Genomic DNA, 17,710 nt, shown 5'->3' with positions numbered 1-17,710 from the left:
TGACCTGGCTTCTTTTTTTTTTTTTTTTTTTTTGCGGTACGCAGGCCTCTCACCACTGTGGCCTCTCCCGTTGCGGAGCACAGGCTCCGGACGCGCAGGCTCAGCGGCCACGGCTCACGGGCCCAGCCGCTCCGCGGCATGTGGGATCCTCCAGGACCAGGGCACGAACCCGCGTCCCCTGCATCGGCAGGCAGACTCTCAACCACTGTGCCACCAGGGAAGCCCCTGGCTTCTTTTTTTTTGTTTTTTAATTTTATTGAAGTATAGTTGAGTTACAATGTTATGTTAATTTCTACTGTACAGCAAAGTGATTCAGTTATACATATATATTCTTTTTCATATTCTTTGCCATTATGGTTTATCGCAAGATACTGAATATAGTTCCCTGTGCTCTACAGTTAGGACCTTGTTGTTTGACCTTGCTTCTTAGTTCATCCTCTTACATCTGTGGGAGATTGGGAATGACTGCCTACTTCCAGAAGTGTTCCATTGCTCTTGGCTTTCTTTTTACTCGACTGGAATTTATGCCACAGCACCTGAAAATGATATTAGTTTATTTCAGATTTCATGAAGTTTAAACCAGTTAAGTAGCATTACTTCTGTTAAGTTTGGCTGGGAGGGGGGACTAAATTGGTCTAACTGGGACCAATACCCATTGAGCTCTTCAACGCCTACACAGTTTAAGGTACACTTACGAGCAGGTGCATTCATAGGCCTCGCAAAGTAATCATTCTAACTTTATTCATATGAATTTCGTGACTTGTGACTTTTATCCTTATGCTTGACGCTAAGTGCCTTAGTAAGATTTTTATATCTTATCCTAATGCTGCCTGGTTAGATCCTCTCTACTGATGCCATTTCTCAGTTGCTGGCATGAAAAAGAGCGGGGGGGGGGCCTTTATCGTGAATTTAACGTCAAGGAGGACATTCTTCTTGAACAGAGTCTAAAAGTAACCGTTTTAATTCTCATCGTCCAGGATCCTCACGCTGGGCCTGGGATTTCTCATCATCCCATTTCTTCCTGCGAGTAACCTGTTCTTCCGAGTGGGCTTCGTGGTGGCAGAGAGGGTCCTGTACCTCCCCAGCGCTGGGTACTGCATGCTGCTGACTTTCGGGTGTGGAGTTCTTAGTAAACATACTAAGAAAAAGGTATTGGCCCAGAGCGGTGGTGCCGTTCCTGACCAAGACGATGGGTGGATTTTACTAATGACATTTCCCATGTGCCTCTCCTCTTAAGAAACTGATTGCCGCTTTCGTCCTGGGAATTTTATGCATAAACACGCTGAGATGCGTGATCCGCAGCGGCCAGTGGCGGAATGAGGAACAGCTTTTCAGAAGCGCCCTGTCTGTGTGTCCTCTCAATGCCAAGGTATGTTGGCTGCCATGTTTTAAGTTCGACAGCTGAGTAAGGAGAATGTTGTTTACCTTTACACGGAATCTGGCATATGACCTTGATCATATACTTGGGGTGTTTCTTTCTTTCTTTTTTTTTTTTTTTTAATGATTTTGACAAAATTTATTAAAATTGCACTTAACCAAAATAATACGAAAGAAATCACTAAAACCAGACAATGTCAGAGAAACAGCAGATTTGCCTAAACAAGTTTTGACTCATCTTCCAGCGGGTTCAAATCATGGATTAAAGTGGTGGCAGGGAAGGTAACGCCACATATCTAGTCTGGGGTCCGGGGAGGCCCACAGTCGAAACATTTAGAGCACACTTTTCAAAACACGTGCTCCGGCCTCCTGAAATCTAGAACCGGAAGGTGATAATACCTGTGAGTGGACAGCAGTTCAGTTCAGGAAGTTTAAAGGACCCTGTGGGCTGTTGAGTAGCACACATTTCTGTCACCTGTGGTTTCTCTACTTGGGGTTCTTTTTGCCAGATTAGGTGAAAATAAATGTACAGACTTTAAAATTGGCAGTGTTTTTGTTGACACAGTCTGGTACGAGTTCGTTTCACTTGTATCCTTGATGAATTCAGTCTCTTCACTTAACTCAGCTGTGCCTCTTGGGGCAGAGGGGCGGGGGGACTGGGCGGGGAGGGACACAGGACGACAGTGCCTGTCTCCTGGGTTTGTTGTGAGGCCTTAATGAGATGTGGCCTCTGAAGTGCCCTGACGTGGTACTGAGAACATAGTAGGTGATCCAGAAATGTTTGCTTTCATAGGCTGCTTTTAGTTTTGGTTGTCCCATTAAATGAAGAGAAGAGAATGATACTTGCTCAAAATGGGAGGCCAAGGAGTTAGAAGAATTCTCTGTTAGTATAGATCATTATTATTATTAAGTAACAGTCCCGTTCTCCTTCAGTGTCATCAGAATTGGAGCTTCCTAGGATGTTTTTTTTTTTTTTTTTTTTTAATTTTCTTTTTTTTTGTGTGTGTGTGTGTGATACGCGGGCCTCTCACTGTTGTGGCCTCTCCCGTTGCGGAGCACAGGCTCCGGACGCGCAGGCGCAGCGGCCACGGCTCACGGGCCCAGCCGCTCCACGGCATGTGGGATCCTCCCGGACCGGGGCACGAACCCGTGTCCCCTGCATCGGCAGGCGGACTCCCAACCACTGCACCACCAGGGAAGCCCCTCCTAGGATGTTTAATTGTGATGGGGGAGTGGGGGGAGGATAAAAGCTCCTTGGGGTTCTGTCTCGTTTCCACATTCTATATTTAAGAGAAAACGGTGATTTCAGGCAAAATTAGATGAGGAAATCTAATGAATAGTTGATGTCTTATTGTGACCGTGGAGTGAGGGATAGTATAAAAGGTGCTGACTCCTTGTTTGTCTTTTCCTTGGATTAAAAAAAAAAAACCTTGTTCGTGTTTTATAGTTAGAGGCTGAGATAAAAGAGTGTATTATTTCATGCTTTTATTGTTAATTTGATTGGCTGACCTGGCCATTTATTTTATGCTATTAAAAATAAATTGCCTGTGATTTAATTTCATAATGTTAATAGATTGGCTTTATTTTTACTTTTCTGTTTGAATGGCAGTAATTACCCCTTCTGTTTATATAGTTCTTCCCCAGAAGGAACTCAGATTTCTTTGTAGAGGCTCTATCATTAATCTCCATTATCCTCCCTCGAAGGTTGTCAGAGAGAGGTTATTTTCTTTAATTTTCCAAATGAAAGAAACTGAGGCATGGAAAGATGGAGCTGACTTTATCTAAGTTAGTAACTCAGGTGGTAGATAGAGGCCTGGTATAGTGCTGTGTGCCCAGGTTACCCTAGTAAATGAGGGGGCACGGGACATACGTGATGTTTGAGCCTGTACGTCTGTCTTATGATTTCATATGTTACAGGCTGGAAAACACAGGGAGTGTGCAGATGGTCATGCACATAATCGTATGTCTGTGTGTGTGGTTTTCTCTTTTAAATTTACGACATACATACAAGACCTCATCTTCAGAATGGACCCATTAGTGATAAGCCTTTCCAAGAACATTTTTCAGTGATTGCCATTTTCTTTTTTTTTTTTTTTTAACTTTCCACTATAAACTGAAGTATAATAAAGTTCTCTTTACTTCCTTTTTTGGGAGGTGGGGAGCTAGGTTGATTTCAGGAAAGAGATCTCATTTAGAAAGACACTGGTTTCATTCAACTCTATTGCAGGAGATAGATTTTCTGCACTCGTTTCCACTTTACATTCAACTGACTATTAAGTAAGCAATTGGCACCTGGCTGTCAATTAGGCCCAGATTTACAAATGAGACTCAGTGCTGTGCCTGGTCTGCATTTGAATTACCCACAGTCCCTTGCATATGGTAGGAACTCAGTATTAGTGACTGAATTGAGACAATAGAAATTAAATTCCTGCTGTGGATGAGACGCCAAGAACCTGATCGTGTTTGCAGCCATTTGTAGTTTTCGAGGCTTGAAAGTGTGTGACACTTTGTATCAACCCTGGGATACAATTCTAAATTCTTTTAACAGTGCGAGGGATCATGTACCACAATGAGGTATTTCCTTAAGGATGAGCCAGGATGGGTCATAGGGTTTTTATGTGTTTAAAACATTTTAAGTTTAACATGAAGTTTTAACAGGAAATTTGAAACAAACTGGTTTTAGCATCGCTGTTGAATGTACCTCCTTCCCTTATGGATGCTTTCACTTCGTTTGCATTTACATATCCTTGGGTTGCAACCGTGGGTTTTCTCTGTGGCTTCTGTGCTGGTTCGTTGCCTCAGCATATGAATCACAAAGGCAGAAGGGAAAGTTCAAGGATAAATAGGCTTTTTCAATCCTTTACATTCCCGGGAAACAAAAATCACTCATTCTTTAAACTCTGGTTTAGGTAAACTGTTTCTCGTAGGGGTTTGCTTTGTTTTTTCACAATGGGTTGTCTAGGCAGCTGTTTCCTATTCAAATACTTCCCTCCATGTCACCCATAGGATAAGGCTGGCCTCTGGGTAAACTTGTTTACCAGTCTTAACTATGGACAGCTCGTCTTCTAGGGGGCTATCCAATTTTTAACTAGTTCCATTGACTTCAGTGCAGTCTGATTTTGCAAAGCAACCCTCCGCCCTCCCCTGATCTCCTGGTCGGTGGCGTCGGGTCTAACAGAACAGCGGCTCTACTGCAGAGGGCAGTTCAGCTCTTTGTCTGAGCTTTTTATTGAGAAAACAGAATTTCCCCGCAACAAAGGAAAGCAGCAGGAGCTCAGGGGCGCAAGAGGCAGGAGCTGTGTTGAAGTCTGCCTAGAAGCTGTGTTTGTATTCTGTGGACCGCAGGCACATACGTCTTCACTTACAGGTTGGCGTCTCCACATTCGGTCCCTCTGTGTGTGGGGCATGAGGGGAGTGGGTAAACACTTCCAGACTGGGGCTGGGGGAGACCCAAAATCAATCCGCTTAGAGCCCGCTTTTCGAAACCCACGATCGAGCCATAGCATTAACTAGTCTCCTGCAAGCTGTAACATAAAGATGGTAACACGTACAGATGGACAATAATTTGGTTTAGGAAGTTTAAATTATACGGGGGGTGCTGCGCAATATTATACATTTCTGTCGCCCCGTGACTTCCCCGTTTGTGATTCCTTTTGTCCGATGAGGTAAAAATAGATGTATAGAGTTTAAAATTGGCAGTTAAAAAACAAATCTCGGGCTTCCCTGGTGGCGCGGTAGATAAGAATCAGCCTGCCGATGCAGGGGACACGGGTTTGAGCCCTGGTGCGGGAAGATCCCACATGCCGCAGAGCAGCTAAGCCCGTGCACCACAACTCCTGAGCCTGTGCTCTAGAGCCCTTGAGCCACAACTACCGAGCCTACATGCCACAACTACTGAAGCCGGTGCATGTAGAGCCCGTGCTCTGCCATAAGAGAAGCCTGTGCACCGCAACGAAGAGTAGCCCCCTCTCGCTGCAACTAGAGAAAGCCCGGGCGCAGCAACAAGGACCCAACGCAGCCAAAAATAAATAAATAAATTTATTATTTAAAAAATCTGTGTTACATATGTGCTTAAAGAATGTCACAGTGCTCTGTACCCTTCCAGAAATAATCAGTATTTTTGAAGACGTGCTATAACTGTAGGTTAAGATTGATAAGGCAGGATGTGATTATTCTTTTAGAAGGGGTTTTGAATGTTCAGATATAATGCTACTTGATTGTGCTCAAACCGTTATTGTAATTCACCATGTATCAGTCTGCTAGGGCTGCCATAACAAAATACAATGGACTAGGTGGCTTAAACAACAGAATTTTATTTCCTCCCAGCTCTGGAGGCCAGAAGTCCAGGATCAAGGCATCAGAAGAGCTGGTTTCTCCTGAGGCCTCTCTCCTTGGCTTGCAGATGGCCACCTTCTTGCTATGTCCTCACACGGCCTTCCATCTGTGTGCAGGCATCTCTGGTGTTCTCCGTGTGTCCAAATTTCTTTCTCTTATAAGGCCATCAGTCAGGTTGGATTAGGGCCCCGAAGAGCCTCATTTCAACTTAATGACCTCTTTAAAGACCCCCATCTTTCAATACAGTCAGTCACATTCTGGGGTGCTGGGGTCTAGGACTTCAACATATGAATTTTGGGGTCACAAAGCAGCCCTTAACACCCCAAAGAAACATTATTTGTATTAATCGTCTTGAGTAGCCCGGCCCCATTTTCACCCAGCACCTTAATAAATGGGTGTGATACAGTGAGAAGAAACACAGGCTTTGGAGCCTGGGTCCAAATCTAGTACCACAGCCTAGGGCAGGACGCTGAATGATGCCAAAGCAGAGTCCCTCAGTACCTGCCAGCCACGGCTGTTAGTTACTCTCCGTCACCCCACACACACCCAGTTGAATGAATTTCTGTAGCATCATCTCCTCCGAGGTTGCTGTCGGCCTTTACATTGAAAGCCTCCAAAAGGAGCGTTTGATGATCGTTAAATACTTCTGGTAATAGTCCCCGTGAGTCCGTGCAGTGCTGCTGCCCTGGGCCCTTTGCTTCCTCAGTGTCCCTCATCACCCCCAAATTCACCACCGCCCAGCTCCGTCCGCCAGCCTCGCTCTTGGGGCCGCAGCTAGAGGCTCTCCCTGGACCCCAGCATTGGCTTTTTCCTGACTCACGTGAGTTTCCCAGTGTGACTTATTTTACATAAACCTAAATCTGATTCTGACCCTCTGCCACCCTCCTACCCCTGGCTTTTGTTATGGGTTGAAGTGTGCTCCCCCCGCCCCCAAGATGTGTTCAAATCCTAAGCCCTGTTTGTTTGGGAAGGGGGGTCCTTGCAGATGTCATTCAGATGTCAGTTAAGATGAGGTTATACTGGAATAGGGCGGACCCTTACTCTACTATGACTGGTGTCCTTATAAGAGAGAGCAGAGACACGGACACACGGCGGGGAGAGGGCCACATGAAGACAGAGGCAGAGATTCGAGTGCTGCAGCCGCAGAGCAAGGTGTACACACCAAGGGTGGCTGGCCACAGTCAGAAGATGAGAGAAGCGTGGAAGTTTGCCTCAGAGCCTCCAGTGGGAACCAGCCTTGCTGCTGCTAATTTCTGCCTCCAGAACTACGCGGGATACATTTCTGTTGTCCCTCAGCCCCCAGCTCGTGGTCCTTTGTTACCGCAACCCTAGGAAACTCAGGCACTTACAGACCCAGCATTTGGCCTCCCACTTCTCTCTCGGGGCAAAGGCTAAACGGGACCCAGCGCCTCTCGGGGTTCCCTGTGTAGCCTGGTCTCCCCTGCCGTCTGCACTCAGCGACGCCAGGCTGCCTGTAGTCGCTCAACCAAATGTTACCAGGCTTCCTCTAGGCCAGGGACCCTGCCCCTTGCGGCTCCACCTGGGCCACTTGCTCCCCTGCAGCCCCTTTACCGGGTGACCCCCATTCAGGTCTCTGCTGGAAGGCCCTTTATAGGACAGCCTTCCTGACACTCAACCAGGGGCCGTCCTCAGACTCACCTTCCTCCAGAGCCCCGGCCCCTTCGAGTGACACATTTACTAATGAGGGCATTTGACCTCCCATCCAGGGCTCGGGAGGCAGGGCTCTGAACGGTTTGCCCACCATTGCAGCTGCCGACATGGTGCCTGGGCTGCAGTCATTACCTAAAGGAATGAGGGAGGGAGAATTTGATCAGTGTGAAGTGGAATGATAGTGTTGCTGCAGAAGGAAGGTGTCATACGAGAAAGTGCCGTATTGGTTTAAAGTACAGAATCGTCATTGTTTCCTCACATGCACGTGCGGTTGGACTTTGCAACTCAGCACTAGCGGGTGCAGGTGTGTGAGAAGGAGGGGAGTCGGTTTCACAGTAAAACCAGCCCAGTTTGCTCACTTCCCCGTTTTCTCTCTGTTGAGTTCTTTAGTCAGTGTCCTGCTGTCACACTTTAGTGTTACCGTCTACTTTTTGCCTCTCCCTTTCCTCGAATCTTTTCTTACAGGGCAGGGCGCTACAGCACCAGCAAGCTCGGCCCAGCCTCTGTAGCGGTTTAGCGAAAGTTCTGGTAGGGGCTTTTTTTTTTTTTTTTTTTTTTTGCGGTACGCGGGCCTCTCACTGCTGTGGCCTCTCCCGTTGCGGAGCACAGGCTCCGGACGCGCAGGCTCAGCGGCCACGGCTCACGGGCCCAGCCGCTCCGCGGCACGTGGGATCCTCCCGGACCGGGGCACGAACCCGTGTCCCCTGCATCGGCAGGCGGACTCTCAACCACTGCGCCACCAGGGAAGCCCGGGGCTTGTTTTTTAATACCATTATCTTTTGCTTTCATTTAGAAGGTAGGGTAGGCATCCCAGCTCTGAACAAAGAAGTCTGGCAGCTGATGGCCAATTTTTCTCTCTTTTCAGGTTCACTACAATGTGGGCAAAAACCTGGCTGATAACGGCAATCAGACAGCTGCCATTAGATACTACCGGGAAGCTGTGAGGTACTGCAAGCATCCTGTCTCACAGAAGAAATGCCGTCTTTACAGTACCCATGTCTTTTTTTTTTTTTTGCGGTACGCGGGCCTCTCACTGTTGTGGCCTCTCCCGTTGCGGAGCGCAGGCTCCGGACGCGCAGGCTCAGAGGCCATGGCTCACGGGCCCAGCCGCTCCGCGGCACGTGGGATCTTCCCGGACCCGGGCACGAACCCGTGTCTCCTGCATCGGCAGGCGGATTCTCAACCACTGCGCCACCAGGGAAGCCCTAGTTGTGGCTTCCGGGCTTAGTTGCTCTGCGGCATGTGGGATCTTCCCGGACCGGGGCTCAAACTCTGGTCCCCTGCATTAGCAGGCAGATTCTTAACCACTGCGCCACCAGAGAAGCCCCTCCCATGTCTTATTTTAACTTTCTAGCGTTAAAAACCTGTCCCCGTGAGGACCCCAACTTTTAAGATAAATTTGCCAATTCCTGAGAGTTTAGTGAGGACTACAGTCTTGGTGTCTCTGTCCACTTCCAGATTAAATCCGAAGTACGTTCACGCCATGAATAATCTGGGGAACATCTTAAAGGAAAGGAACGAGCTCCAGGAAGCAGAGGAGCTGCTGTCTTTGGCTGTACAGATACAGTAAGCGTTGTCTTATAATCATGCTCATGGCATGGAAATGCGCTCCAACGTTCCGGGAGCTAAGCCTTGCTTTTCCTTGTTTATCTTCCAGGCCAGACTTCGCTGCCGCCTGGATGAATTTAGGCATCGTGCAAAACAGCCTGAAACGGTTCCAGGCTGCCGAGCAAAGTTACCGGACGGCGATCAAGCACAGGAGGAAGTACCCGGATTGTTACTACAACCTTGGGCGTTTGGTAAGCATATGGTGCCCTGTGGCTGCAGAAGAAAAGCTTGGTTTTGTTTCCTTCATTATAATAAAGTGAGAAGAGCAACACCCATTCTAACCCTCTACATCTTATGAAGCTCTTTCATATACTTTTATCTCAGTTGAAGGTAGCTATTTGATTTCCTCCTATGTAGTTTTTTTTTTTTAGCTCTAATTAGAGAGCAGGCCAACTTGAATTGGCCAAGTTAAAGAGATCATAAAGGCAACAGGTTAAACTAAGGAATAAATTACAATTTTTAAAGTCCCTTTGTGCCCTGTAAAACAGTATTCCAAGGGGTTACTTCCTGATAAACATTGGTCTCTCTGTTTTTAAAACACCAATTGAATAAAAACTGAAATTTAAAAAAAGCAAACCCATAATGTGACTTCTGAGCTTTCCTCTTCTGCTGCCTCAAGGGACTGACTGTTCCTGCATTTTTTCAGGTAACTGTCCCCCCATAAAAGAAAGCTCAGGAGCCCACAAAAGGGCTTTGAGATTATTCAATGGAAATAGAACATAATGTGTTCTGTAGAGACTTTCTCTTTTTGGTTACTAACAGGATATTTATAAAGCTGTTACTGCTCTTGACTTTTTTTTTTTTTAATATAGTTTCTTTCTTCAAATAAATAATACAGTTGTAGCTCATACAGTAAGTTCAATAATCTTAAAATCTGAAAGCGTGGGGCTTCCCTGGTGGCACAGTGGTTAAGAATCCGCCTGCCAGTGCAGGGGACACGGGTTCGAGCCCTGGTCCGGGAAGATCCCACATGCTGCAGAGCAACTAAGCCCGTGTGCCACAACTACCGAGCCCCCATGCCACAACTACTGAAGCCCGCGCGCCTAGAGCCCATGCTCCGCAACAAGAGAAGCCACCGCAGTGAGAAGCCTGCGTACCACAACGAAGAGTAGCCCCTGCTCGCCGCAACTAGAGAAAGCCTGTGGGCAGCAACAGAGACCCAACGCAGCCACAAATAAAATTAATTAATTAATTTAAAAAAATCTGAAAGCATATATTGCTAATGATAATGAAATAGATTTTGTCATCATTTCTGAAAGGCCTCCATGAGGACACACAGCTTAATTATTAAAGCTCTTGCTTTCCTTAAATAAAGAAAATAAGCGCACACCCAGAAAATGGTAGTTCTGTGAGGTGATGGAGGTGGTAACGAGGAAAACAGAGTTTATTACCGTGTGCAGCGGGCAGACAAGTGGGGTAACTCAATGGTTAGAACTTGGGGTTATGTAGCATCTTAGCAGAGAAGTATACATTTGTAGAGAAATGACAAGACAAAGAAAGAGTTTCAGGCTTCCAAGCTGACGAACTGTGGGAAGGTAAATATATGGTGGAAACCTCACATATATAATGACGTGAGGTGTGTTTGTGTAGGTTCGTCTTCTCCATAGCCATAAAACTTCGCCAGGAGGGGAGGCCGTCCTCCTTTCTTAGAAGTTTCTGCTTTTAGTCAGATCAGGGAAGCCCCAGGAAAGCTGCTTTCTGCGTCTGTTGACTCTCAAATGCCTTCAGTGCGATAATCTTTATGCCAAAATGGTATATTTGGGGTGGCATATTCGGGTCCTCTATCTTGTTTTCTTGGAGTAGGCGAGAGACAGTAAGACTCCACTGTCATAATATCAGCAGAGACCAGAAAATCCAGTCACACACAGAGCAGGGTGTGGGTGCTTGCAAAGTTAATGAAGTGAGAATGGGATCTGGGAACAAACTGGGTATTATCCAAATACTTGGATTGGTGGTTTTTGCAGGGATTACTGTTTCTATTTACTGTGTCTACACTAGGACTTGCCTGACGTTATACTGGAGATCCACACGAATTCCTCTTTCATTTTGTTTTCTTTTCTTTTTTGGAGGCAGCTCTTTTTTCGGGGTATTGTTTGTGAAGCGAGTGTGTCTGCCTGGAGCCCTCGGTGACACTTCAAGGCTCTAATACTTAGTGGTCTTCTTCCTTCCCCCAGTAGCTACCTGTCACTGCAGTTCCTTGAGGGTTGGAAAATTGAGAATTAATGCTAAATGAGCCAAGTTACATCCAAAGAAAAGAAGGTAGAATGCAAAATAGAGGATTTTAACATGTGCTCCAGGCCCTGGAACTCACCCCACTCTCACATAGAAGATCGTCTGTAGTATTGACTATATTGAGACCTTGTACTGTTCTCTGTGTACCGTTTACTAATTATGCTACCGTGGAGTAATCTTTCTGTGTTCCCTCCTGCCAACTGTTCTTGCTTATTTAAAGATTTTGCTCTCCTTTGTTGTTTAATTATCCAGCTTTTGCCTGCTTGACAGCTTAAAAGCATTAAGAGCTTAATCTTTAACAGCTCAACCAGTATATTTTTATATCGGCAAATAATAGGAACTTAATAACTGAAGAGTTTCTTTTTTGAAAAAAATCTTCCTTAGTCACTCTTCAGTAGTGGGAGACAAAAATGTGTTTTGGTTTCTGGATGCAGGAAAGAAGGGACTATAATGAACTTCTCTTGTGACGTAGGAAATTGGGAAGAGCTGGATTATTTGGGACACATTCCTGACATTAGCAAATTACAGTAATAGTGACTGGAGACAGTTCATTTTGCAAGGACTAATTGCATCAGGCAGGATCCATTCAGGAAAACCAAAACCATGCTAAGTATGTATTTCTAAAATCATCTCTCTCTTTTTTTAATATATTTATTTGTTTGTTTATTTTGGTCGCACTGGGTCTTAGTTGTGGCATGCCAACTCTTAGTTGCAGCGTGCATGCGTGCGGGATCTAGTTCCCCAACCAGTGATTGAACCCCGGCCCCCTGAATTGGGAGCGCAGAGTCTTACCCACTGGACCACCAGGGAAGTCCCCATGCTAAGTATTTTAAATAGAGAAGATTCAATACAAGGAATGGGTTAGACGGTTGTTGGAAGAACACACATGGAAAGGTGACATTAACTCAGAGTAAAAGGAAACCCTGTAGGGTTAGGGGAACAAATGGAACGGAGTGATGCCACCAGAACTGAAGAGCTCAGAGAAGGCACCACATCTCAGGAGCTACCATCACCTCAAGGCTGAGATTGTGACAGAAGGACCACAGTCCAGCCCTGGGACTGTGGAGGGAGGGGACGTGGCCACTGTAGAGACGCTGCCAAGGACAAGGAAGGAGAGAGCGAGGATGGGGGGAAAGCGCTACTCCCTTTTCCAACTGTCTGATCATCACCTGTGACTTCTTTTGGCAGAGAGACTTAACAGGGGGCCAAGTAGCAAAGCACCATGGGAAATGTAGTTTGCAGAGCGTAGAAGGATGAGCATAGGACTAATAGGTAAATGACATGCTTATTACCCGTCCACTTTCAGAATGGGCACTTCTTGCTAAATCACCATTTTTCTGTTTCCCTTAAAGTGCTTGTTCCCTTTGTGTAGACGGTATAAAAGGTAAAGTTCAAGGCAAAATAGGAGTAAGTGTTAACCTGGTTCGGGCTGGTGTTCTTCGGTAAATAGTAATGAAAAAAAATAAACTATGTAAAGAATGTTTTTGTTGTGTAAACGAAGTTATGTTGGTTTTCCTGGGTGCCTTTGAAAGATTGTCACCACAGATCGTGTCCACGTGACTCAAATGCCTGTCAGTTGCTGGAGAGGACTGGCTGAGAAATCAGTGGAACATCAAATATAAAGAGACAAATATTGGTGTAATTAGGCATCCTAGATTATTTTAAGTCTTTGAACTTTACATATTTCCTCATTTAAGGGCTAAAATATTGTAACCTGAGTTTCTGAGTCTCATGGGAAATTCCGACATCTTTAGCAAATGAATATATTCACAAATGTTTCCGTAATTCCTTAAACCTTTCTTTGTCTTGCATACTCTGCCACCTGTTTGCTGTGTGTGGGGTCATGGGGCAAGTCACAGTGTTTCTGTTGTCTAATGAAAAGACAGACTTGACAGTGTATAAGGAAATAGCCTTAAACTCTGATAAATTGTAATCTTGTGTACTTTTTTGCAGAGTTAAGAGAACCGTGTTCATTCAGATGAGATGTGCATTTGAACTGAGTTAAAGAGGGCAAGAGGGTCACCTGTTAAACAATCCATCAGTTTCCCCACTGCGTGCTTTTATTAACTATGCAGATTGACAGCCAGCCATTTTATATTCTGTTATCGGTGTTAACATTCCCTCTCAAACGAAAGCAACAGATCATTCTCTCCTTCCTGAAGGAGGCAAACGGGCTCCAAACTGGCAAAGACGTTTACATTTACCGCTTAAGACTTTTCCAACCAGTTCATAAAGTATGTCTGATATACTCACAGTTTTATAGGAAGCTTAGATGTAGGCAGGGAGACCATTCTTCACGGGGTGCATTTGGCACATAGAGCTTTTAATCACATTAAATATTTTGTTGACCATTTAAAATAATACCTTATCAAAGATAGACTATGTGAAGTCTTTCTGGAAAAATATGAAGGATTAGGTTTTTTCCTTAACCTCTCTTCAGTAGTCTGAAACATGCTTTGACACCTGGAATCACAAAATTATGGGTTGTAGTTAAAAGGTTGTAGGCTCAGGAGCTAGACCACCTGGTCTCAGTCCCTGCTCTCGCATTTCTAGATATGGCACTTTGGGCACGTTACCTCCTTTCTCTGTGCCTCAGTTATTTACTTCATCTGGCAAACGGGGATAGTTCTCTCCCTCACTGAGATTGTTTGGAGGGCTAAGTGAGTTAATATGAAAAATTAGAAGCTCGATAAATACAAGTTCGGTTCGGTTCGGTTTGGGGTTTGGTTTGGTTATATCTCGGAGAAAGAAAGCAAAGGAAAGGGCTGGGGTATTGATTGGGGGTGTCCCTGCTTCCTGTTCAGTATGCAGATCTCAACCGTCACGTCGACGCGCTGAACGCCTGGAGGAACGCTACCGTGCTGAAGCCGGGGCACAGCCTGGCCTGGAACAATATGCTCATCCTCCTTGACAACACAGGTGTGGAGAAGCGATTCGGCCAGTCCAGAGTACGGTGCCGTTGTGGATAATTAGCAAACAGATGCTTGTGCTTTTTTTCCCCTTAGTGTGTGTTAGAGTTTTGTCTTTTTTTAAAATTAATATGGGGCTCAATATTTTACATGACAAATTATGTGTGTACTTCTAGAATATGGAGTTTCCTTTGACATATTGCAGTATGAGTGTTTGGGAAGGTGACACTTCGCTTAGAGTGGGTGTTGAGTAATGGGGGCCGGTGTGCACTAAAATCGCATTTCTCCTGAAGCCTGTCATCTGGCAGTGGCCATCATCTAGGATGCTGGAGGTACCTGGAAGTAAGCAAGCATGGCTTCTGGGCTTATGAAATGGATGGTGCTAGGTCCATGCTCCAAAGTTCATGGACGGTACTCAAGGGAGGTGCTCTCAAACCTACACTCAGAGATTCTTATTTTCGATATAATGGTAATAAATGTGGTGACCGGTTTCTTAGCCCGTGCGAAGCTCAGTCAATTAGAAGTTTCTCTGTTCCCCTACTTTTAAAAATCCAGCCATCCCATAGGAAATGATAGTTTTCATTTGGCAGAATTTAAAGCTAGTAAGCCATCTACTCAGTGTGGAGGGAGATATGCATCTTGTTCCTAATGAAAGTGTAGAATGTGAGCTTCAATACTATAAACATTCAGTTATTAAACTGTTGCTGTGATATTCTTATTCTGCAGACTTGTTTCCTCCGATTTGGGTATAACTGGTATCTGGGGGAGATTAAAATTAGACTTTACGTGCTTTGACAGAATTTAATCAAAAGCTGTTGGTATGTTATGTCACAGTTGTGCTGGACTGCAGTGGCTTTGCAACCGATAGGTCGTGTGTGTGTGTAGAGTGTTGTGTATGTGTGTGTGTGTGTTACATGTTCTGCATTGATCTTCTTAAGTGGTTTATTCATAATCATTGTACATAATGCACACAAGCCCTGTTAATTAGAGAGAGAGACTAAAATGCTAGTACAATGCGAACATGTTTTTTTAAGTTTTCCGTTGTTGACTCACAGGTAATTTAGCCGAAGCTGAAGCTGTTGGAAGACAGGCACTGGAATTAATACCTAATGACCACTCTCTGATGTTCTCCTTGGCAAACGTGCTGGGAAAGTCCCAGAAGTACAAGGTGTGTGAACTGCGGCCTGTGATTTCTTGCAGTGAATGCCAGCATCTGACAGGAGCCATTGATGTAACATCTGCCCAGTTAAATTCAGGATTAGGCCCAGCCAGTGGTAGCTGCGCACCAGTGTGGCTCGGTCAGTTTGCTTTGAGAAGTTGCCCAAGAGACGAATTTGTGGACCCAGACTCCGAGTGCTTTCTGGTCAGAATTCATCAGCGTTGCTCAGACGTGGGAGGGGAGGAGAAGCCAGAAAAATCCTAGCAGATGCCCCAGCTCCTGGCATGGAGCTATGACTCTCCCTGGCGCTGGGGCTCGTCCCCTTCTGCACAAAAAGAGTACCAGCCCGTGGAGAATATAGGATGGGTTCTCGCTGCTTCCAAGTTTTTCCTCACCTACAGGAAGTTACAGGTCATCTGCAAAGCCCTAGAGGTTTCTGACCAATGAAAACCACAAGATACTGGCCTCGGGCCTCTAACTAACTGGGGTCCCAGGGTGGGCCAGGGGTAGAGCGTGAGTCAGAAGGCACGTAACTCCCTGGATGTTGAAGGGGACTCTGTTCCTAATAGCACTGATCTCAGATTTTAGTTTTGTGTATCCGAACCACCGAGGGGCACTTGGTCACACGCACGTACGGTCCTGCAGTGGCTGAGGTGACAGGTGGCTGTGTCTCCCTCATTCTCTCTGCTCATTTCCTCCAGCTGAATGGGCTGCTTCTGGGTCGCTGGCGGTGGGGGGGAGGGGGGGGGAGTGCGTTCTTAGGGGAGGTTAAACAGACTCCACCTCCTACCTTGAGAATCCTAGAAATGAGCTCACCCATGCTGACCAGAAATGACATTTGCGTGGGTGTCCTCAGCAGCCCAGCACTTTCCTGCTTGACCTTTGCTCAGCCTCTCCTGCACCCTGAACTGAGCTACTTGCTTAAAGTTGCAGAATTCCCACCACTTCAGGGAGGCGGGTGGCAGAGTCATTAGCATTTTCATCCTCTCTGCGGCCACCTTCCCCTGACTGCTGCCCTGTCCCCTTTGCCCAGTCACGCGCTGCCCCAACGGATCATCCTTCGAGCCTCTTCTCAACAGGGTGTGGCCCTGCTGGGCCTCCCAAATGTTTCCGGAAGAGGATTTGGTGGAGCAAACCAAGCACGTTCAAAGTTTGAAAACCATAGGCGATAAAACCGCATAAAACTTTTGCATCGTGTGGAGTACCTTATTATTTTTTATGTATTTCATTTTTTAGGAATCTGAAGCTTTATTCCTCAAAGCAATTAAAGCTCATCCAAATGCTGCAAGTTACCATGGCAATTTGGGTAAGGAAATTTTTCAATTTGAATCATATCGAAATTCTGTGCAATTTTAATGAAACGGGCATTTCTGTAAAATCACTGTTGGGAGAGTTGTTATTCAAATCTAACCTGTATTGGCCTTTATAATCTGGTTCTAAAATATGGCATTTTAAGGAAATTATCGCATTAATAAGGTAGCTAAATAACAGTCATATTTACAAATCTTAACTGCATGATCAGAACAACTCGTAAAATCCCCCACTAGTTAATTGCCTTCTGATGTTAAAACTCCGATTTTTCTTCCTTTGAGTGAAGAGCCCTAGATAGCTAAACTGAGAGGTACTTTGGAAGTTTGCAGTCTGACATGTATCCTTTTGCCTCCTCTATAGTGGACCTTCCTTATCTAGCCTGGTCTTCCCTGCATTCTTATGTTCTGTGTCTTGGCTAAAAATGCATTCACAATGACTTATTCCCTAGAATTCCCTTCTTTCATTTTTACATCTCAGTAACTCAGATTTTTAGAACATAGCATGTTGACGTTCGGAAGTCTCAGTCATGTGAATATTTTTTCACCAAATCGCTTCCCTATAGACTCTGTAGCTTCTCCTTGGAAAAGTGATGAAGCATCATCAGTGGTTGCTGTACTGCCCACGTAGAAAGATAGTTTTACTTAGAGAATCATTGTAATAGTCAGAGGCTTACCATTCTAATGAGTAGATTTCTTGGTCCAGTGGTCCAGTGGTAAAGAATCTGCCTTACAATGCAGGGGACTCGGGTTCGATCCCTGGTCAGGGAACTAGGATCCCACAGGCCGCGGGGCAGCTAGGCCTGCACCCCACAACTACTGAGCCTCGCGCACCTCAACTAGAGCCCACGCGCTCTGGAACCCGTGCGCCACAACTACAAAGCCCACGCGTCCCGGAGCCTGCACGCCACAACTAGAGAAGAGAGAACCCGCACGTCACAACTAGAGAGAAGCCCACACGCCGCAACGAAAGATCCATCCCGCGTGCCGCAGCGAAGACCCGACGCAGCCAAAAAAAAAAAAAAAAGATTTCTTTAACTGTCATTTTATTGTCAGATCTTGATGTTAGAGCCCTGAATTCCAGCTGGCAACAAACACGCTATTATTTTGCC

At 45.7% G+C, this 17,710-nt stretch overlaps 1 protein-coding gene across 4 annotated transcripts in view; it reads left to right on the top strand.

Moving 5' to 3' along the window:
• Positions 1 to 17,710, top strand: part of TMTC4 (transmembrane O-mannosyltransferase targeting cadherins 4) — a 51,967-nt gene that overhangs the window by 32,517 nt on the left and 1,740 nt on the right. For all 4 annotated transcript variants that reach the window (XM_059041668.2, XM_067016149.1, XM_067016150.1 and 1 more), the window contains 8 exons: positions 978 to 1,149; positions 1,238 to 1,369; positions 8,249 to 8,328; positions 8,842 to 8,949; positions 9,041 to 9,182; positions 14,028 to 14,142; positions 15,188 to 15,300; positions 16,528 to 16,597. In XM_059041668.2, the coding sequence (XP_058897651.1) occupies positions 978 to 1,149; positions 1,238 to 1,369; positions 8,249 to 8,328; positions 8,842 to 8,949; positions 9,041 to 9,182; positions 14,028 to 14,142; positions 15,188 to 15,300; positions 16,528 to 16,597 (932 nt within the window). The remainder of the gene's footprint in view (positions 1 to 977; positions 1,150 to 1,237; positions 1,370 to 8,248; positions 8,329 to 8,841; positions 8,950 to 9,040; positions 9,183 to 14,027; positions 14,143 to 15,187; positions 15,301 to 16,527; positions 16,598 to 17,710) is intronic.

Source organism: Kogia breviceps, chromosome 16 (assembly GCF_026419965.1).
Source record: "Kogia breviceps isolate mKogBre1 chromosome 16, mKogBre1 haplotype 1, whole genome shotgun sequence".
In the NCBI taxonomy this organism is placed as follows: Eukaryota; Metazoa; Chordata; class Mammalia; order Artiodactyla; family Physeteridae; genus Kogia; species Kogia breviceps.
Note: the sequence above shows the minus strand (reverse complement) of the source record. Positions and strands in the feature narration are given on the sequence as shown.